The 22,671-nt window shown below is 44.9% G+C and overlaps 1 protein-coding gene across 1 annotated transcript; it reads left to right on the plus strand.

Moving 5' to 3' along the window:
* Nucleotides 1-8,638: 8,638 nt before the first annotated feature.
* Nucleotides 8,639-18,368, plus strand: LOC119165642 (glutathione S-transferase Mu 2). Its single transcript, XM_037417749.2, has 3 exons — nucleotides 8,639-8,760; nucleotides 14,002-14,269; nucleotides 17,050-18,368. The coding sequence occupies exons 2-3, from the start codon at nucleotides 14,004-14,006 to the stop codon at nucleotides 17,447-17,449; spliced, it is 666 nt and encodes a 221-aa protein (XP_037273646.2). The 5' UTR covers nucleotides 8,639-8,760; nucleotides 14,002-14,003; the 3' UTR covers nucleotides 17,450-18,368.
* The last annotated feature ends 4,303 nt before the right edge of the window (nucleotides 18,369-22,671 follow it).

The raw sequence follows: 22,671 nt of genomic DNA on the forward strand, positions 1-22,671 counted from the left end.
TATTTTGGGACGTTAAACCACATCATATCATTCACGTTGTCATGCTCGCTGCTGACTCGAATGTCGTGAGTTCAATCTGGGTCACCGCGGCCACCTTGTGATGGAGGCGAACTGATATAAATTTACGTACAGTCGAGTACATAATTCGACCACGGGACTTATGTACAGTCGAGTACATAAGTCGACCACGGGAGCGCGCGCGCCGAGGCGCGTCGCTGCGCCTTCTAGCGGCTGCACGGTTCTGTCTGAGAGTTCGTACTGCGCACGCTCGTCCCATATCACCCGGCAGCCTGCCCTTTCGCTCGTTTCAGCGGCGCGCATCTGGAAACGATGTGGACGGTGCAAGGTGCCACTTCTGCAGTCGCCGTGAAAGCACCGGTACTCCCGAGTGATAATATAGCGGCGAAAATGCCTCTAATGTAATAGCATGGCTCGAGCGCGCCATGCAATACGCTCTCTTCCTTGATGCAGCGCGGAAAACATGCAGTTTCCCAGCTTTTCTCAAACGGAGTTGCGTGATATGCTCATCTTGCAGTGATGAATTTTGTGCTCTGTCTCGGATCCATTTCTTGGTGCGAATGTCACGCGTGCAATGGTATGCAATAAACCACTGAATATTGCGTGTCGAGAATGAATAGTCAGGAAACGCGATAAATAAACTGTTTATTCTTATAAGCCAGAAAAAAAAGAAAACGATGGCGAAAACTGCTATCCCAGAAAGATCACTACTTTCAGTATTTAATCAAATGCCCATCGGCGGCAATCACTTGCGCCACACGAGATGACATCGAATTGTAAAGCGCGGCCACGATCTCGGGGCGTGAACGAAGTGCTTCCCACTCCTCCTGTATGGCCGCGAATAGGGTCTCCTTCGTTGAACTTCTAAGATTCCGCGCCGCATGTCGGTGTTTCACAAGACCCCAGACGTTTTCAATGGGGTTCAGGTCCGCTCCTACAGGTGGCCATCCCAATGTGCGAACAGCAAGGCCCTCAAGCAAAGATTTCACACTGCGAGCAGTGTGAATCGGACTCCTGTCATGCTGGTACACGAAACAACCATCTTTTAACGGCCCATTCAAGACATAAGGAAGCAATTTTCTCTCTATTATAAGGAAGTATGTGGAGGCTGAAAGGTTGCCATCGATAAGAACCAGTGGTCCAAGTCCTTCCCTGGTCATGGCGACCCAGACACTCACAGAGCATCGGCCACTGGCAAAGACCGACTGCGTGTACTGTGGTGAATACCTGGCGAGGAGGGAAATGCTGGATTGGTTACACGGACTTATAAGAACGACTGGCACGTAGTCACTTTATCCCCGAACAATTTTCTCTTACTTGAAGATCCATATAATGAAATTTTATTTATGCGAGATCGCCAAGATAGTGCGAAATATTCGACATGTTGGTAAGGCACCCTCAGTGCGTTCCAGAAGGCCTCGCAAACTCTACTGTATTTTTCTAAGGTAATGAGGTACAATATACAAACATTGGCTAAGGTGCTTAAGTTTGGCGAGCTGCTCACGATAAGAAGTAACACAGCTTAAAGAGAATCAAAGCTAAGCAACGTTCTACAGCAAGTTCGAAGACGTTTAATATAGTACTGGGATGTACTCGCCTTAACCACAACGTAATTAAGGCGCACTGTAGTGGGCGACCTGCCATCAATTTTTACCAGCTGCGGTTACTTACCCTGTGCACTACTCTTTCTACACATTCAATGGTAAATAGTACAAGGATGACATTAATGCAGAAGACAAATCGCAAATGTTACCTCGAGTTTATTGGACGCCATACTCGCCGTTTCTGATCCCAGCGACTTGAAAACGTTGATTCATCGCTGAACACGACTTCTCCCCACTCTTGTGATCCCAATGTCTGCACAGAACGTGCAAACTGCAGTCGCATGGATGCTTGCCTGCCCGTGATGTGGGGCTTCTGGGCCGCGACGCAGTTGGCAAGCCCTACTTCCGCCAACCTCCTACGGATAGTCCAGACGGATGCGTTGAGATGCAATGCATCTTTTATGCCTTTCGCTGTTATATGGGGATCAGCTACTACGACGGTGATAATTAGCCTGTCCACTTCGTCATCTGTGCATCTTGACCTTCCAGCACGGTCTCTGTCACTGATCCCTCCTGTTTTTCGGTACGCTTGGATTGCACGACTCACCGCATTTCTTGACCTTTGAAGGAGCCGGCAGATGACCCGCCGAGAAAAGCCTTGGATGCTTAACTCTACGATGCGTCTCCTTCCATCAGCTGGCACTCGTGGCGGCATTTTTGAAGACGAATATGGGGAGCCTTGAAACCCCCGATCGTGTACTCTTTCGAGAATGGCACTGTCCAATAGCTGTCTTATAACTGGGCTGTGCCGCGATATGCTGCCATTCAACATTTGCTGTACGAGATAATTTCTTATCGTCACCAAGCCCGAAAGACCACGAAACAAGGCAAAGAATTGACAAAAACGACAAAATGGTACTGCGCCTGCGTCGCAAGCACGCGTGAACCTTCTGAGTGCCCAATTTTTCTGAGAGAGTTATAATAAAGAATCATATTTCCACGCAGTGAGTAATGTGTACAAAAGGAGCGGTGTGCTGCCGTGCGAAGTATTTGGTCGAACAGCTTAAGGAATGAACGTTTGTTTCCTTGTGGGGCCTCCAACATTTGAACACTTCGAACTGAAATGTGCTCGCCTGTAATTCACTGCAGTATTTTACAAAACAACGTGACCAGAATACACGCTGGTGTTTGAGCGACGGATGTTAATGGAAGCAATCTCAATCCGACTACTTCGCGTTCGAGAATGTTCCGTGCATATGTCATGGGTAGAGTTCTATTGAAATACTGAAAGCGGTGACGCCCCTTTCAACCTTCGTGATTTTCTCTGGTTTCCGGAAAAAAAACATTCCCAGATACCCTTAAATATAAAAAGACTCGAAAGTGAAAGCCTATGGCGTCTCTTGTACGTCTCAATCCACATTAATTCACGCTTACTTGTCTTAATATACTATAATGTATCAAATTAATGGGTTGACTTCAATCGGGGCTTATGGTTCGAGTAGTAGAAGACGACACATGAATATCTGAAATTCGAATCCTAGAAACTTTCGCGTTGAGGCTCAACTCCCACCAATAATAAGTGCGGGCTCTCAACGTGACAGAACCATGGTATAGAGAGAAAAATAAATTTTATTATAGAGATATGAAATAGAGCTCCACGAAAGTAGCGTCTTGCGAATGTTTGCTCATTCGGGGTTCTTTAACGTCCACTCAGAATACTACTTTCAAATATCTCTCCTCTATCGAAATACGGCATGTGCGACAAGACTTGAAGATGCGTCTTTCGGGTCAGCAGCCGAGCATAGAAACCACTGCCGAGCATAGAAACCACGGTGGGCTCGGTGGCTGTGCTTCAGCGCAGACCACTAATCCGTTGCTTTTCGCCATGCAGGTCCGCAGTTTCTTCACTGGACTACTTTTGCCCGCAATTCTGGCCTTCCCCCAAGCTACAGCGATCGCAGCAAACCGTTCCAGCACGCCCGGTGCGGGCCCCTGCCCTGCTCCGTCCGCGACCGATTCAGCGTGCCCAACAGCGCCGCAACTGCCCTCTTTGGTTCCCCAATCACCCTGGAAAGCGCTATCGTCAGCAACATCATCCACCAAGTCAGCTATAAAACCGCCCCTGTCGTCCCGCACGCTCTGTGGGCTCGGTGGCTGTGCTTCAGCGCAGACCACTAATCCGTTGCTTTTCGCCATGCAGGTTAGTCGAATGTCTCATTCTTTTGGAAAAAAAAAACTAGTAATTACTTTCTTATACAGCTACCGAGCCCACGGTGTTGCGCTACAGTTGTTTTTGAATGTGTTCATGTGATGCAGTCGCTTTTGCTTTTGGCGGGAGATATTGAAACCAACCCTGGCCCTCCAAGTATTGAGGACGTAATGAACGAGTTAAGAAAGCTATCGGCTGGCCAGTCGAAGCTGATTACCGATATTCTAGACCTTAAAGACCAGCTACTAACAACAGACAAAACCCTATCGGACCTCAATAAACGCATGACTGATCTAGAAGGACATTATCACGCCATTTCAACCATCCGAACCGACCTGGACACTATAAAAACAGATACCACTGAAATGGCTAACCGGATTGACCGTCTTGCTGCACAGATGGATGATACCGAAAACAGGTCCCGTCGCAATAACCTGATCTTTTATAACATTCCCGACCCAAACCCTAAAGAAACATTTGCAGAATCTGAAGAAATCGTCCCCCGTCATTGTCATGATCACTTGAAGTTCACCGTTGACCCTAATCACATTGAACGCGCACATCGCCTTGGACGCCACACAGGAGGCCATAATCGGCCACTCATTGTAAAATTCAATCAATTCAAAACTAAAGAATCTCTACTTTCTAATGGCCCCAAATTTAAGGGAAGCAATTTCAGTGTTGGTGAAGATTTCTCTCATCCCGTTAGAGTTGCTCGTAAAAAACTGATCGCCTTCGCTAAATCAAAATCTACTTCCTACTCATTGCGGTTCAAAACATTGCACATTGGTACCAAACGCTACGTGTATGACCACTCCACAGATTCTGTTCAGGAAATGTTGTAGCAATTGTCCCATCAACAAAATAGGCCTCACCACCCTCGATCCGCCCCTCGATCAAACTTATTGCTCTCTGCTATCTTTACTAACATACGCAGCTTTATTCCAAAACGTGACATTATTTCTAATCTGGTGTTATCATCTGATAGCAACCTTCTGATACTAACGGAAACGTGGCTTACTAGTGACGTGACTGACGGTGAGGTACTCGCTGACCTACCCAATTTTAGAGTGTTTCGAAACGATCGCAGCGGCACGAGAGGAGGAGGAGTACTCGTCGCTGTCAGTCACAACATATCCTGTTCGTCTATAAACATTGTGTCCGACCTTGAAATTTTGTGGCTTAAATGCCATGCCGCACCGCACTCAGTTTTACTTGGCGTTTGCTATAGGCCCCCTCACAGTACTCCTGATTTTTCTTCTAAGCTCAATAATATACTAAGCGAAATAACGACCAAACACCCTAACATGCATGTAATTCTGTTTGGCGATTTTAATTTTCCTAATATCGATTGGGCAAGCCAGCCTGCACCAGCGGCTAGGTCAAGGGAATCGAACGACTTCCTTGATGTATGCCTTAACTTTAACCTATCTCAAGTTCTTACAGAACCAACCCGCGTTACCGATAACTGCCAAAACATTCTGGATCTTATATTAACCAGCCATCCCGAGTGCGTGTCCTCCATTGCATACCTGCCTGAAATCAGTGACCATAAAGTCATTCATGCTGACTTCGTGATTAAGCCTGCTTTAGCCCCGACCATAAAAAAAACTATCCGTTTGTATGATAAAGGAAATTACGAAGCAATTAACTCCGAACTAACAAATTTTTACTCCACTTTTGACACTGCCTTTTCTCATCATAATGTAACCGAAAACTGGTTGATTTTCAGAGATAAGCTAAACAAAATGGTTGCTAAATACATTCCCCAAATTAACATCAATCCTAATACCGCCAAACCCTGGTTCAATAAAGCACTGAAACGATTAGAAAACAAGAAAAAACGCTCCTTCCGCGCAGCCAAGTTTCGTAACACCCCTGATGCATGGAACAAGTACAAAGCCGCCGAATCTGCTTATCTGCAAGCCATACGTCACGCCAAACACTCATTCTTTCATTCGGAAGTACCGAACTTGCTTAAAAACAACCCCCAAAAATTCTGGCAAGTCATAAACCCACAGGACACGCGCAATATAACACTATGTAATGAGTTAGGGGATGCCCTAAGTGACACGGAATGTGCACGCGTGTTTAACGCCGCCTTCTCATCCGTTTTCACCCAAGAGACTGAGTTGTCATTTACCATTCCTCATGCGAACTTTGAATGTACCATGCCACCAATTACGTTTTTTTCCAGCGGTATTTCATCACTAATAGACAAAATCAAACTTTCTTCTTCAGCTGGTGTAGACAACATTACATCCAAACTCCTGAAAAATACTAAACATATCTGTGCAGCGTATCTGTGTCTACTATTTTCACAATCAATTTCAACAGGAATGCTGCCTCCAGATTGGAAGCACGGAAAGGTCGTTCCAGTCCACAAATCAGGTAACAAACAATCACCGTTAAATTATCGTCCCATTTCATTAACCAGCGTACCCTGCAAACTCCTCGAGCATATCATCTACACACATATCATGGACTTCCTTGATTCCAATAATTTTTTTCATCCTGCGCAGCATGGCTTTAGGAAAGGGTATTCGTGTGAAACGCAGCTAGCTATGTTTGTTCACGACCTGCATGTTAACCTCGACTCTAACCTTCAGACTGACGCCATCTTCATCGATTTCGCAAAGGCATTTGACAAAGTTCCTCATGAGCGCCTACTACTAAAGCTTGCCGCGTTGAATTTAAATTATGACGTATTAGCATGGATTAAAGAATTCTTAACTAATCGTTCGCAATCAGTTTCCGTCAACAATCAAATGTCTAACACTACCCCCGTAACCTCAGGTGTCCCTCAAGGGTCTGTCCTAGGCCCGCTTCTGTTTTTGATTTACATTAATGACCTACCATTACATGTATCTTCTAACATACGCATGTTTGCAGACGACTGCGTTATTTATCGTAAAATAAACAACGTTTCGGATAACACGTCTCTTCAAACTGACTTACTAAGCTTACAGGATTGGTGTAACCTTTGGCTAATGGAACTCAACCCTAACAAATGTAAAACTGTTTCCTTTCACCGCCGTCGAAATCCGATAGTATTCCCGTACCAAATTGCTGACACAAACCTCGAATTAGTTCCTTCCTATAAATATCTCGGAGTAACCCTTTGTAGCGATTTAACCTGGGCAACGCATATTACGAACATCATTGCATCTGCTAACAAAACACTCGGGTTTTTAAAACGCCATTTGCGTCACGCTCCTAATAATGTCAAATTACTAGCTTATCAATCTCTCGTAAGGACGAAGATAGAATACGCATCAGCCATTTGGAGCCCGCATCAAGCATATCTCATCAATCAACTCGAGTCACTTCAAAATCGAGCCACACGATTTATTCATTCTACGTACTCTTACGACGTCAGCATATCAGCACTGAAAACAGAATCTGGCCTATCATTGCTTGCATCTCGTCGCCGCATTTCTAGTCTCTCCCTTTTTCACAAGTTTTTTTACAGCTCACTCGGCAGGCCACCATACATTCTTCCTCCGGCACGCATCTCCCATCGCACTGGTCACCCGCAACAAGTTGAGCGGCCGCGTACGCGCACCGTCACTTTTTCGTCCTCATTCTTTTTTCGTGCAGCTACGGACTGGAACGGCCTTTCTAACGAAATCACCGCCATAACCTGTCCTACCACTTTTTTGAACACCGTAACAAATTACCTTGCATTGTAAAAAAAAAATGGCTTTCACGTTTTCATTTATGTACCCACCCCTTATGTAATACCCCTTCAATGGGGTATTTAAGGTAATAAAATGAAATGAAATGAAATGACTGCACCACCGCAGCGGCCTTAATAAAGGATTTTTCTTTAATAAACCAAGTTTGTTTTCACCTTTCTTCCTCGACTCTTTTCTGCAGCTGTTGGACGTTTGGTGGTTTCATACATGTTCATAGACACATGATATTTGGACCGAGTATTGCTACGTGCGTTAGTTCGGCGAATGAGAGCACAAAAGGCAACACTGCTGGCTGAGCTGATTGATTGCCCAACTCGACATTCAAAATGTGATCACGCCGCGGATCGCCTCGGAGTAACGTGCACTATGTGCAGCCCGCCGAAACCCGCAAATGATGTGCTGTCATAACATTAGCGCTCGGGTTTTTTGATTGTCTTCATAGCGGCTACAGAAGTGACACCTTGCACCGTCCGTATAGTTTCGAGATGCGCGCCGTTGAAACGAGCGAAAGGCCAGGCTGCCGGGTGATATGGGACGAGCGTGCGCAGTACGCGCTCCCGGACAGAGCCGCGCAGCCGCCAGAAGGCGCAACGACGCGCCTCGGCACGCGCTCCCGTGGTCTCTAAAATTATGCACTCGACTGTACACAGTTTTTACTTAAAGTGTGTGGCAGCTACATTCACGGGAAAAACTAAAATGTTTTTACCTAGAGTGTAATAAAAAGGAGATTCTAATAATATAAGCCATAATGAAAACTGTGGTACACGTTTTTGTGAACTGAATCAAAGTGAGTAGGTGGGGCCGGTGTGTAAAACACTCGCCGGGCACAGAAAGGATACGCGACCCTATGCTCGCCATTTCGATTGACCACAGCTCACACGTTCGACGACCAAATCAAGTGGCCGTTGCCATGAGAACAACCGCGACAAGGCCGCGCCTGTCTCCACAATTCTCTCTTCTTTCTTTCTGGGCACGTAATATAGACTGGCCTCGCTTTTTTATTCTTATATTTCTGAACACCTTCCGAACGAGGCATATCGAACGGAACTTTATCGCCATTTGTTTTTTTTTATTGGGCACAGATTGATTTCCACCACCCACCAGGCACCTCTCTATAGCCCGTTCGGAGTACAGGATTGCTGCGTACATTTGTAGGACTGGCTGGCAACTCGCCGCACACGTATACTTCAGTGCTCCACTGGGTAAAAAAAATACGATTTCCTTTTTAACCGTTAGCGCGCTCTCAAGCCCCAGGATTCAGCTATAAGGAAGGAGTGACAATTCTTATCTGGTAAGTTGATTCACAGCAGTAAGTTTTCTTGCAATGAATCGTTCAAAGAGGTGATGCACCCTGCATGCTTAGGTCATGACGGGAATTGGGCAGCGTTCAGGGACCCACATCGAGGACCGCACTCGGCAGTTTAGTATTATCTTGAAAACGAGTTACTGACGGTAAACAATACTGGGCCAACATTTGTTTTTGTTGTGAAGGTACGATGCATGCGGGATGCACAATAAGCCGCATCGTTTCACAATTGGGTGTATAGATTAAACCGATACTTGAGTGCGCGTAAGGTGACGCAATGTTATAACGAATTGCTACAGATACCATGGAACCGAATGTGTGTTATCGAAATTGCATTTTCCTGGATGCTACGCCAGTTGTCGTACTGTATTTCAGGGTGTACTGGTTCTCTGTCCTTAGCATATGAATAGCTTTCTCTGGAGTTTAGTACTCTGTTTTCGATATAGGTGACTTATGTTCGCTGCTAAAATGATGTGGTCATGGGTAGAGAGAGAGAGAGCGAGGGCTTTTGGACCATAGACAAAACTTCCTAGGTCGTTCCATGGCTATTTACTGCCTACTTTTATATTTCCTGTTTTGCTCATTCAGAATGGTTTTATCTATGTTTCAATAATAAAGACTGTGTTCGTAATACCACTCCTGTTTTATTTGGCTGCCAACCCGGCAATATTCATAAATGACAGCAACTTGAAATAGATTTTGATCTAGTTCTGCCACATTTTCAATACCATAGAGTGGCAATCCTGACTAAGGTGGCCGCTATACGAGTGGAAGGGATCAAGTTCAGGAATTTGTAGGCATAACATCAAATTTGGTGGTGCAACACGGGTAAATTAGGGGTGAGTTCGAGAGGAATTCGTAGATCAGTGCAGACAAAATAAGCCGACAGTATTTAATGAACGAATGAGTAGACGAATGTAACTATTCGAGATTTTCTTACACGTTACTTGCTTCCCTCAACTTTCTACCTTCACAAGATACGAGCGCTGTGCAACAATTGATTCCGTGTTGACTATTTCGTAGCTACAAGCGGCGAAATTCGGTAGACAATAATAGAATAGAATCTTTCCGGCGCTAATTGTTGCGACTATCGCTATACGATCGAAGCGTATATGCCCAAGAACGTCCACTTTCAGATTAATTGACATAGGCGCGGGGAGTTCCTACTGAGACGCTTTCATATGCAAGGCTACCGAGCGGTATGTTGATAGAGGCAATGAGGTCTAATTGTATTTCTCACTCAGTGGCATTCGCCATCAAAATAGTCATGACCCCTTCGCAGTAGTGCATGGTCCCGAGCCTGAAAGAAGAGTGTAGCTGCGTGGCCTTCCTTGCTCTACTTCATACTTTTGTTTCTGTATCTTTATTTCTTTCTGGTTATTTTCGTTTATTTTATCTTTTTTGCGTACCTATATATTTCTGCTTCTCGCATTTTCTTGCACTTTTCAATCTTAATATCCCTTTCTTCCCTTTCTTTCTTTCTCTGTCTTGCTCTCGGCCTTTTCCACCTCTCTTTGAAATCTTTTTTCTTTCGAACTTACTCTCTTTTTCTGTCTTTACTTGCTTTATTTTCCTGTATGATTGTGCTTTTCTCTTTCTTTATATACTTTGTGGCTTCATTTCCATTATTTCGCTATATTTTATAACTTAATTTCTTTTTCTGTTTTTTTTTTCACTTTTTTCATATCTCTAATTTTCTTTATCTCTGACATGTTTTACGTGCTCCACTTTGCCAAGCCTAATTTTCATTCAACGCTCGCACCTGTTGTACTCGAAGTAGGGGCCTGCCCGATTCCTGTGGCATGCAACAACCTGGGGAGTTATACTCCATGGTACTCAACTTACCGATAGCCCAAATAGCTTTGCTCTTTAAAACAGTCACATGTTTTATCACCTTGCGCAGTCTGCGCCCAGATGTATGGAAACTTTTGCGAATGTTTTCGAATGTTCTATTCGTGTCGCATGCACAACGCGTGTTCATGAGTAAATTCAAATACTGACGCGCACTTAGCAGTAACGCTGGAATGTACATACGATAAGGAATGCCTAAAAATTGGTGGGGTTCACCTAATGTCAGATTATTGAAAACGATCGATGACTGTGCTACTGTGAGAGTTGCTTCCTTTTCTGAGCACAGTCTCGCCCAATCAAGAGTTGAAAATTTACTGGTTTGACTGCTGCGTACTTCGTTATCACAACTAAGCTGCTATATTAGCGGAAAACAATGCACTATAGCAGTGACATGGCCAACTCCTTGTTATAAAATCAAGGAGAGATGCTTGGCGAAAATGGAAGTTCTGCATTTTAGGAGCTTGGTTGGCAAGCTTCTATTATCACGTCCTGCCCCGGCGGTGGCTGTCGGCATGTGCGCCGATGTTGCCAGTGTACTTTTCTCCGGTCATCGCTCACATAGAGTTCCCTAAACATACACCAGAGGGAACTCTGGCGCTAGCGTCTATGGGAGCTGCAACGCACGGCGCTTCAGCGAGCATAGTAATTATGGGTAGTACGCGGATTTGTCTATTCTTCGTACTTTTGGTCCCGTATGTGTTCGTGTGGCTTCGAGCTGTTTTTTCCCGAAATGAAAATAAGCAAATGTTCAGTGGTTGTGCTTCGCCACCTTATTCATTGAGGCTTACCATTTCAAATCGGCTCATGAAGTTTAAAAGGGTTAATCATTTCCTTCAAAACAAAACCGAAACCCAGCAATAAATGAAGCCACAAGTGCAATCCACTGCCCACAAGTACAAAGACTAGGCAAATCCGTGTACTACCCATCATTCCAATGGTCGCTGAACAATCGCAGCGCCAGTGTCCCCTCTAGTTACTGTTAGGAAACTCTATGGCCGCTCAAGGTAACTGCTCCGGTGATTTTAACAATGTTCACTACAGGGCGTGCCGCCATCAAGGTGTCGGTTTTCGATGGCCCGCGCACTCGCCTCGTCGCGACTACGCCCATTTCGTTCTCAACACTTCGTAGGCATAGCGGCACGTGACAAGTTCCTATGATGATGTTGATGATGAAAAACTTTATTGAATATATTGAGCATTGGGCGGAGTCCCTAATCTAGGACCCCATTGACTGGCGCCCCGGTCTTAGCGTGGACCACTATAGCCTTTTAGACTCCCCGGTCCGGCTGGAAAGGGCCACCTCCCACTCATTCTCTGCTACCACCCATCTCTACTGAAGTGGGTGGGAGATGGCCCTGTTACGCCCGGGTACAAATATCCTCCAAAGCCGCCTCACCTGCCTGCTCTCAAACCCGTTGAAGAACACCTGATAGCTCCACGTCTGCCATTTATGAGCGTTAAACATTCGACTCACGGCAACGGCCAGTATGGCACAAAAGGCCCCGTGGTTAACGTGCAGACCTATGTGGCCAACACGGTGCGGTGCCAGCCGTGGAACGGGTCAAACAACGCTGCCTTTGCCGTATACACATTAATGTCCGGCTGGTTAACAAACCTTTATAGTGAAATGGTCTCGCCAAAAAACGCCACATACACCTTCGAGCAAGCTCCTCTCACATCAATCACTTTGCGGATATGGCGGTGATTTTTTTTTAACTTGCATCACTAACCTTTAGAAATATTTATAGAAATTCACGCACAGGAAACAGTTTGTTAATATCAAGCACGCCCTTTTCGCTACACCACGACTGTTAAGACGACCAAAGTCTATATAATGCATGGACGGCGCACGGCTTCTCTTGGATAACACGTCCATGCGAACGCAGCCACTGGGACTGTGCGAAGTTGTGCGTAAAAGAGCTCAAAACGTCTTTGCTGGCGTGATCTCAATAATAGTATACTCGCGGTACTAAAATTATTGATGTGAACCAGTGAGTTATTGATGTGAACCAAATCAGAGTTATTGAATTGCGTAGTGAGCGCTTTCAGTTGCAATCGATCGAAAATGAAAATTACCCTTACGATTAATGCAACAGAGAAATAGGGCAAATGAGGTCGGGTTAACTTGGTTATTTATATAGACCATGAGTTAACCAAAGCAGCACAAACGTTCTTTTTATAACACGGAACTCTTTAGGGTGACCGGGATTTTCGGGAGTTCTTTTTTTTTCTGACGTGAAGCCTTGTTGAGTCACTGAACACGTTATACTCCCTGTACGCCGTAGCCGCCTGCGTAACAATAGACGAATTTGTTTTTTTTTGCAGCACGGTGATCTTTTGTGAAATTATTGTGCCCATCCCACGAATGCTTTTACTGACTGCTGATCTAATTCACTGATGGAGACTCACTGTCCAGAACAGAATAGTATTTCGAAAGTAGCCAACTAAACAGTCTGCAGTATAGAAACGTCCGCGCTTTAAATTCCAATAAAAAGTACGAAAAAGTACGAAAGAAACTCACTACTCCGCTCACGAACAACGGCCCCCATTCAACAACTCTAACATGCCCTGCGAGGAGGAAGGGTAGGTTAATAAGGATGGAGGAAGGCCTGTAATACCTCCACTCACACTGGATCATCAAACAAGGCCTTCAACATTTCTGCAAGCAATCTTCAAACGGCTTCATTAATTGAGTTTATTGCCTGACGAATCTACTGCCGCAATTTTTTTTTAGAATTCATCGGGTGCATGCACAGTCATTCGCAGCACACTCTAGTTGCTTTCTCTCTTCTCACATACCGACGATCGCACTGAAAGCTGATAAGAGAGGAATAAATATCACGGGAAAAGAAGTCATGTAACATGCGCGTCAAGACCTTCAAGACTATTTTTGTTCAAACGCGTGGCGCACTTTCAGTGGAATGAGCGACTGAGCGTGGGGACTCGCTGCGCCACCTCATATCGGACACAGTAGTTATGCTGCTGACTACGCTCGAATCGGTCAATGGCCATGGACATTGGGCCTATGGCAGGGTCATTCCGGCTTATGACACTAATTGTATACAAAAGAGCGAGCAATTTCCAGCTGATTTCGAGAAGTAATTGTAAATTCCCGACTTCTTCTTGCACTGTAATGTTTAGCTCACATGCTCTCAGAAACACTGACTACCAATCGACTAAGTTTTATGACCATGCTCAAGATAGTTTTGTTGGAACCTTTTAGGAGAACTATTTCAGTAATATATTTCCCGAGACAATTACGTCGTTTCAAAGCGTTTTCGATCTTTCAAAGAGGGTGTTTAAGGTATCCTGAAAATGATGTTCCAAAATATTGTGCTGCAAATCATGTGTTATTTATAAATACACGCAACGCAGAGATGACGCCCATTCTTGGCTACTGGGACATACGAGGACTCGCGCAGCCCATCAGGAATCTCCTGGTGTACCAGGGCGTCGAGTTCGAAGACAAACGCTACGTGTTTGGTCCGGAGCCCGACTTCGACGGTGAAGAGTGGCTGAGCGAGAAGCCCGCGCTTGGCCTCAGGTTTCCGAACTTGCCTTACTACTTAGACGATGACGTCAAGATCACGCAGAGCCTGGCCATATTGCGCTACCTGGCGCGCAAGCACGAGCTTGCAGCTACGTAAGTCCTAGTATTTTAACACGAAAGTGTTTCATGCCGTGGTCCACAATGGCTCGGCTTACGCATTTCCGTCATGGATATAATGTTGCAAAATATATACAAAAAGATTGCGAAAAAACTGACGAGAAGGAAAAATTTTGTAGCGGGGCGTCTAACTAGCGACCTCCCTGTCCTCAGCGCGCAGCGTTGCCAAGTGTGCTAACGGTAAGCCATTTATATACCTCATACGCCATTTGGCGGCGCTCAAAGCTATGTAACGTCCGCGCGTTTTCTTCATTAGCAACAAGATGGCGCGATCTGCTCGTGTTTGGCACGCGTTTTGTTGAGCGCCGCCTTCAGGGAGCGTTGTCTCTCCCAATGTTCTTGGATACGGTCCCTCTTGCGCGCGCCCTTATCAGACGTGTGATTCGAGAGGTCAGAAAGGTCACTTCTCTCGCTGCCGCGGCCGCATTTATGAAAGAAGCGCACTGCTCGCACACGAAGAAAAATTGTGGCAGCTGTTCGCGCTTGTCCTGTGTATAGTTGTGCGACTGTTTCGTGCCTCTTTACAGTTAGTCCGCGTTCGTCCGACGTATGCTCGTTTCGTGGATGTTGCTGTAGCGTACATTCATTGAACTTTGTGGCAAAACGATGCACAATAAACGCTTAACCATATCTATGAGGACACGTTTAACTTTAGTGTTATACTGATTCCTAGAAAGAGCGATCAGCCACATTTTATTGTTGTTTGAAAGCTCAACACGTCTGGAAAACTAGGCCTCATGGGAGCCGGCTAGTCGATCTAATAGATGGTTTTCACCTCAACGAACCCTCGTATGGGGCCGTCACCCACAAGCAAGGGGGGCACTTCATTATAGTATTTAGGACCTCATAAAGTTCATGTTTATTACGTAATACAGATTATTTTGGGTAAAACCATCGACGTGGTCATTAAATGTCATATCACGGATATTTTTCTCGTAAAGTAAAACAAGCGTTCTAGTTTGGCCAGCTGGAACATTTATGAGATGTTGACCTTATATGTGCTAAACCCGGTATATTGCTAGTAATACGCTTTATAATATGTCAATCGCTGGAAACGTATTTGAAAGCGTAAGCATTAGAAACTGTTGCTTGTTCCCGAAGAGCTCGGCTTGCTTGAATATTTTTCAGTAGGAAACTGTAAATTAAATGTCAGTTGTAGGGATCGTTATATTACTTTTTGTGTCTTAAACTCAATGAATGTGCCGGTGAATACCGCTGGCCTGTGTTCACTTAGTTATCTGAGTATGCACACATGATGTGCCTCGTTATTCCTTGAGATACATGTGACGTTTGCTCATTTGCAGAATCCCGTTACATGTTACACCAGAGAAATGAGCTCGTCAAGGTGTATTACCGCTGCATTGGCATCGGTAAATTAACTCAATTACGCTCCCAAAACGAAGTCTCCGGAAGACTGCTATATGTTATCAAGCAAAGCCGCTAACTGTTTTAGCTTAGTCATCCTGCTTACTCACAATGCTTGAACGGCAAAAATAAACTACTAGTGTATATAAATGCACTCGTGTAAAAAAGATCCACGCCATGTGCTAGAATAAGAGACTGCATCTTCGTAGTGCTGGCTAACATTTATATATACTGGCCTTTGGGTGATTAACTAGATGACGCCTTCCTAAAGACCCCGCGCGTTCCTCTAAGTGCTTTCATATTAGTGTGGAAGTATTAGAATGCATGAAGTTGTCCAAGTGAAAAGCAGCTCCCTTTCCTAAGACCACACAGAAAAGATGAATAGTGAGCTGATGGAATGGCCAAAGTTGCGAAGTGCATCTTCGAATTTTCGTTCTTTGTTGTACTGTAGCCTAGAGTTATACGGTGTTAGCAAGAACTCTGTTAGTAGTGCGCTTGTCGGGACTTTTGGTGTTGTTCTTGGTGGCACGACAGAAATTACCACAGCCATTTTTCTGCTACTAGATTTGAACAGAGAGTCTCGCCGGAGCCACTTTGTCAAAGACTTATCGCAACATACGCAGTGGTGTTCCGCGTTAAACAATTCCGCATCAATGAGCCGAGGGAAGGCAGAAAAGGTAAGTGGTGGGGAACGAGCTTAGAGGGTGCGCTACTTCACAAGGCAAAGCGAGTAGTCACTACACTGATCTCTACGCAGTCACACAATGAAACAAGAAACAAAACTTCAACAGTGCGTCAGCAACATCTACTTTCCCAAGCTGGTGGCTCTGTGCGCTTGCTTGTTGCACCTATATCTGGTAAGGGCAGAGATAGCACATGAGAAGGACCTCACTAGAGAAGGTGTCCACGTCATGTGACGGTGTCAAATAGCGTTGATAACGAAATTACTCGATAGAATTATCTCTGTCCCCAGTCCCTGTTGCCGTACCTAGTGAAAAAGGCTAAACAAAACTATGGCAAATGACGTCCTTGAATATTTTTCAACAAATCTGGGCGGTGAAACGACAAATGGAACACGTCCATCGTCACTATAGGCTATCTAAGAATATTATAAAAATGGTAAAGAAAAAACAAGTCGACCTCTGCTGTGGTGTTCGCAAAAACGCAATAAATGTTCTCCATTGAAGGTATTTTTAGCATTTTTGTGCGTACATTACGTGCCAAGAACTTCGATGCCAACTATAAGAGGTGCAAGAGGTTCGTTTGCTAATAACGTCGCACGGAATGAGTGCGAGTGATTTCCCCTTCCTCCTTGAAAATTAATAAAACAACCTTCCATAAATTTGATTTCACTGTTAAGCAATAATGCATTACGATCTTTCTTTCCCAAGGGACGAAGAGGAGACTCTGGAACTAGACATGCTAGAACAGCAAGCTCGGGACTTGAGCTGGGTTCTGCTGATGGCCGTCGCGTCACCGAGCTACGAGGAGACACGACCCAAGTACGAAGAGAAGATGGAGAGCCTTCTGCAACCCTGGGACGAACACCTGCAAGACAAAGAATGGGCGATCGGGGATCGCGTCACATACGTAGACTTTCTGCTGTACGAGGGGCTCGACTGGAACCGCGAGCTGAACGGAGGTGCGTTTGAAGGCTTCTCCACGCTGACGTCGTACATGAAGCGCTTCGAAGAGCTGCCCAACATCGAAGAGCACTTCGCCTCGAACAAGTATAAAAAGTATCCCATACTTGGACCGATGATGAAGTGGGGCGTCGAAAAGATCGAGTAGTCACCTGCATAGCTCTATGCGAGTCGATTCCGACGCCTGCTTGAAGAGGGAACGCATTGCATATCACCTTGTTTCGGGACGCCATGGAATGCTAATAAAACATATAATTAATGCTTTGGTCAAACGTAAAACTATTGCTAACTTGTGCACGAGGGGGGTTAACTTCTGTGTTTGTGTTTCTCAGAAAGCACGCTTTTGTGTGCGGTGTATGAGTTGCTCAAGTGATAAAACTTCATACGTAAGGTGCCCTTGGTAAGAATTGCCTTTGCCCATGTACAAAACTGAAGGGTCATTTAAAGAACCCCAGTTGGTCGATCACAACTATCGTGATTTGGGAACGTAAAACCCCTAACTTACTGTTATTAGAACACATCTGTCATGATACCCGCAATACGAAACTTGTGTTTATTAATCCCTCAATATTACAGGTGAAATGAATGTAGGTGAATTCGTTTCACGGAAAGGGTCGCTGGTCGCACTTAAAGCGTATAGGTTGCAGACAGCAAAGAAACATTCGCTGATTTTATAACGAATAGGGTTCGTTGCGCGGCTTGCTAGTCTCCAAAAACACAAAGAACAATACGGCCCTGATAAAAAAGAAAGCTCTGTCGATTATATTAACGAAGATTCTCCTTTTGTATTTTTAAGTGCTCTTTGTAATCATTGTACAGAAAGAGTTTGATGATGTCTTGTGTACAGAAGTGTGGAAGACGCTTGGGCACCACCGTTCGCTGCTGGCAACCATTTTTGTTGTGTTTTTTTGTTTTGCTGCTGGCGACATCTGACCACTGTTTTTTCAAGGCACGCTTTCTTTCCTCACGAATTCGCCCATCCAAAAATTGGGAAATAAACTAGTTGCTCCGCTACTGTATATTGTGACCATCAGCATAGTGGAATACAGTTGGTTATTTCAACAAAACCTTTTGTTTTGTTTTTCTTGCTGTACTACGCAGCACTATTAGATGGCAGCAACACACTGTCTTTCATTAGTCTGAACACGTATTAGTACAGCCTCAATTTGCACACAAGTCTCAGCTGAGACAATTGCGATCGTAAATGGCTACCCACTCAATACGCATATCGTAATGGAAGTGATCAGAGCACACGTGAGGCATCATACTCGCGCCCCTGCCCATCATCTATAGCCTCACTGCCAGAAGACCGACCTCGTGCCTCATTTTGCAAGACAGTCTTGGCATATCGTACACGCATATCCACGGGATACACAACTCTGTCCAGAATTGCAACTCCCCTATGGTGTATGACTCATCCACATGTTGAACTCATGGTTCTAGGCATATGGTCAAAATCGCGGCTCTCATTTCCAGTGCTAAAGCAGCGCTTTCTTCTCTGGTTGTATGAGAAGTACAGTGAGCATAACCATTTATATACTGACGCGTGTACTAAAGTAGATGGGTCTGCAGGGTCGGTGATTTTTCCTACAACAGCGACAACGATGAATATTCGGTTATTTCACCAGACGTCATCGACAGCTGCGGAACTTGCTGCTCTACGTAGCGCAGTTAAAGTCAATAAACACCAAGAAGCCAAGAAATGGAGCATGTTCACGGACTCCAAAGCAGCACTACAGTGTTCAGTGTTCGCATCACGCCGTGACCTCATGAACAACTAGTGTTGGAAATTAGAGAGTTACTTCACCGCCTCTTTGACGAAGGACACGAAATCACGTTTCAGTGGCTTCCACGTTACTGCGGCATATTGGGCAACGAACATGCCGATGCAGCTGCTCGATGAGCACACCAAGATGGTGAAGAACAATTAATTCCACTTTAAAGGACTGATGCTGCAATGGAAATACGAAAAATCACTAATGCAGAAGTAAAATTGCTGTGGAACGCTGAGTGCTAACGGCACACGCGACTGCGTAATCTGGACACGTCTCGTCGACTTCGGCATTCGTCCGGACTATCTCGGCTTGAGACAATGGTGCTTTGCCGACTGTCGCTTGGTGTCGCTTTCCCCAAAGCTTTCGCCTTCCGAATCGGCATGGAAGACAGTGCTGCTTGTGACCATTGCGGCAGCGATGGAACGATAGTGCACGTCCTCTGTCACTGCCTTCGTTACAGCGTGCAAAGACGGCAGCTAGCTGCTGCGTTAGCTCGTCTTGACGAGAGACCCTTATCAGAACAGTAAGTGCTTGAAATGCGACATAATCTGTCATCGCACAGAAAATCAGTGAACGCCTTATTGAACTTTTTGCGTGGTAGTCGTGTATTGAATAGGCTATAGCACCCCAGCTCACTTTTTTGTTTTCTTTTTCGCACGTGTACATCGCTCTTCGCTTTATTTACCACCTTTGTTCCCCATTCTTTCTTCCCTTAGTGCAGTGTAGCAAACAGGATGCCCCTATTTCTGGTTAACCTCCCTGCCTTTCCCTCATTTTATTTTCTCTCTCTGTGCGCACAAGTCTGAACACGAAGCACATAGAAATAAAATTTGCAGTGCAAACTATTTCTTTTTAAAGTCGGTGGACCATCACATCAGCAACATTCAGGAAGCTCTAGAACTCTAGTACTTTTACACAGATTCCTGGTGAATACTTCTGGACGTCCTGAAAAACAATAGAATTTTCAGGTGTCAGGATTCATCTTAGAGCTTGAAACCAATCGCATAACCCCTTTCGTGACGTGGTGAAGACATATGACCACCACTTCACACGAGCCTCTGCTACCCCATAGCCCAAACTGGAGCTTTTTTGGAAGCAGCTTCGACTACCAGGCTACGCCTGATGGCGCACTATGGCATCGTGCTTATAACTCCACAATGAACATTTTTATACAAAACTACCACCTTTGGAAGATCTTTTATAGAAAGTTTCAAACAGACTGGAAACTTTTCAGTCGTATGACCGTCAAGTGGACGAAGATTCAGATATTAAGCTAACAGATGTACTCATATTCACGCGTGGCTTGAGCCTAGGGAGAAACCTTGAAGTGTACGCAGATGAAAACAGCAGCCTCTTTAGGCATCAGATATGGTGATGCGAATCCGCGTCATCTCAACCACAGGGTTGTTCCTCCGAAAAAAGCTCGCTTTTTGTGCGAAATTAAACCAGCTCCACTTCTCTGACAACGATGAAATAGGTAAGTTGGTGGGGTTCCCTTCATCAGGCTATCGCATTCCTATGTATTGCAAGTCAGTCTTCCCCGTATGTTGTACCAATGCTCTTTTGTGCTCAGATTTGGGTGCACGTTAAAGAACCCCCGGTGGTCGAAATTTTCGGAGCCCTCTACTACGGCGTCTGTCATAATTGACTGATATGTGGGGTGTAACGTCCCAAAATCACCATATGGTTATGAGAGACGCCGTAGTGGAGGGCTCCAGAAATTTCGACCACCTGGGGTTCATTAACGTGCACCCAAATCCGAGCACACGGGTTTACAACATTTCCGCCTCCATCGAAAATGCAGCCGCCGCAGCCGGGATTCGAACCCGCGACCTGCGGGTCAGCAGCCGAGTACCTTAGCCACTAGGCCACCGCGGCGGGGCGCGTCTCTCATAATCATATGGTGGTTTTGGGACGTTAAACCCCACACATAAAATCAACGCTCTTTATCGAACACCCTTTTTGAGGCTCTCCGGAGGTGATATAGCTTTTTTTGCATCTTAAACTCACCACTCATATACAAGTTGAATGAGACCTTCAATAAAGATGCCTTGATATGTTGTATCACAGCACTGGGGTGGTAGGAAAACCATCACTTTTTGTAACCGCATTGTGTGTCTTTAGAGTGTTGTGACCATGATAATACGCACGCCATACGCTCGATTAAATGCTGCTTTCTCCCTTTTTAGTGGAAGTTGTGTGCAGTGACATTTACTCAATTTCTGTGAAACATACGCGTTAGTGATGACGATAGTTTTCCAAAAGGCAGCGCAGGTTATTGTCGCACACACGTTTGTTGACGTTTGTTGAACCATTGACCAACTGGTTCATTAACAATTTTAGTGGACTAACGGTAAGTAGTGAGATTTACCCAGTATATGTGGTGAACAATACTCGTTTATGATGTCTAAAAACGTTACCGTGAAACCAGAACTTAAAAGTCTCTACCAAGAACACTTTTGCTGAAAAAAAATAAATTTCCTTCTTGCATACATCACCGCTACTGATTATGCCACCATCGTTCATCTATGACTGGAGGGCGTTGAATTTGTTTTCTGTAATTAAAAAAACGAGTAAATAAGTACGAAAACAGCTTGAGTGCGTTTGACAGGTGCTGCAGCAAATCAGTGTCGTTTATGTAACCCACACATACTCTTCCATTTTCAAATAAACTCACCCACTGAACGTTAGCGCTCATAATGTATTCTTCCAGTGTTCCTGTTCTTAAGCACGCAAGCGCGACTTATATAATCACTACTATTACCAATAAAGTGGCTATGAGACCCTAATGTCGGTATAATCGCTTAATTCCTCGTTAGCGAACTAGAAGCAGTTCAAAACCGCGCTGCCCGCTTTATAACCTCACAGTTCTCCAGAGAAATCAGCGTCGCCGCCTTAAAACAATCAATTGAACTGCCATCACTCGCGTCGCGCCGCCTCATCTCGCGCCTATGCCTCCTCCACAGTTTCTTTTTCAGACCCCAATCAAGACACGAACTTTTACAGCCCCCAAACAGAACTTCTTCCTGCATTAACCATTCAAACCCCATTGCACGAATCAACGGCCGTACATCCGCGATGAACGACTCCTTTTTCCCCCAAGCAATAACACTTTGGAATCGCCTTCCCGACACCATTGTTGCCACACCTGACCGCACATCGTTCCGCGCAAAATTGGAATCCCACTTTGATTCCACCCATTAACCCGTGGCTGTAAATATATTTTACCAACGTACTGTATGTGTAATTTGCTTGTGCCTATCGTTGTTTCTACTCTAATTCCCAGCCAAAGCGTTTCTTTTGTGTGTTATTTGATTCATTTTTGTTGTGAATTTTGACCAAACTACCATATTAGAACTGTACTGTTTATAATAATTTGTTCAACTTGAATTATACACACTCACAGCGTATTTTTTGTCCCCCCCCCTATGTAATGCCCTCGGGCCTTTAAGGATGCAATAAATGAAAGGAAATGAGAATTCCTTTTCAAAAAGAGCATTATGCAAATTCTGATGTATCCAAAATGAAGAATACACGGCACTCTCTATATGCACCCAATAAAGAACTATATGACCAATGAGATCGGTGTGAAATC

Source organism: Rhipicephalus microplus, chromosome 9, assembly GCF_043290135.1.
Source record: "Rhipicephalus microplus isolate Deutch F79 chromosome 9, USDA_Rmic, whole genome shotgun sequence".
Classification (NCBI taxonomy): Eukaryota; Metazoa; Arthropoda; class Arachnida; order Ixodida; family Ixodidae; genus Rhipicephalus; species Rhipicephalus microplus.

Coding starts and splice junctions, on each gene's coding strand:
- LOC119165642 (XM_037417749.2), top strand. CDS start 14,004: ATGACGCCCATTCTTGGCTACTGGGACATACGAGGACTCGCGCAGCCC. Junction 14,270..17,049: donor AAGCACGAGCTTGCAGCTAC/GTAAGTCCTAGT, acceptor TTCTTTCCCAAG/GGACGAAGAGGAGACTCTGG.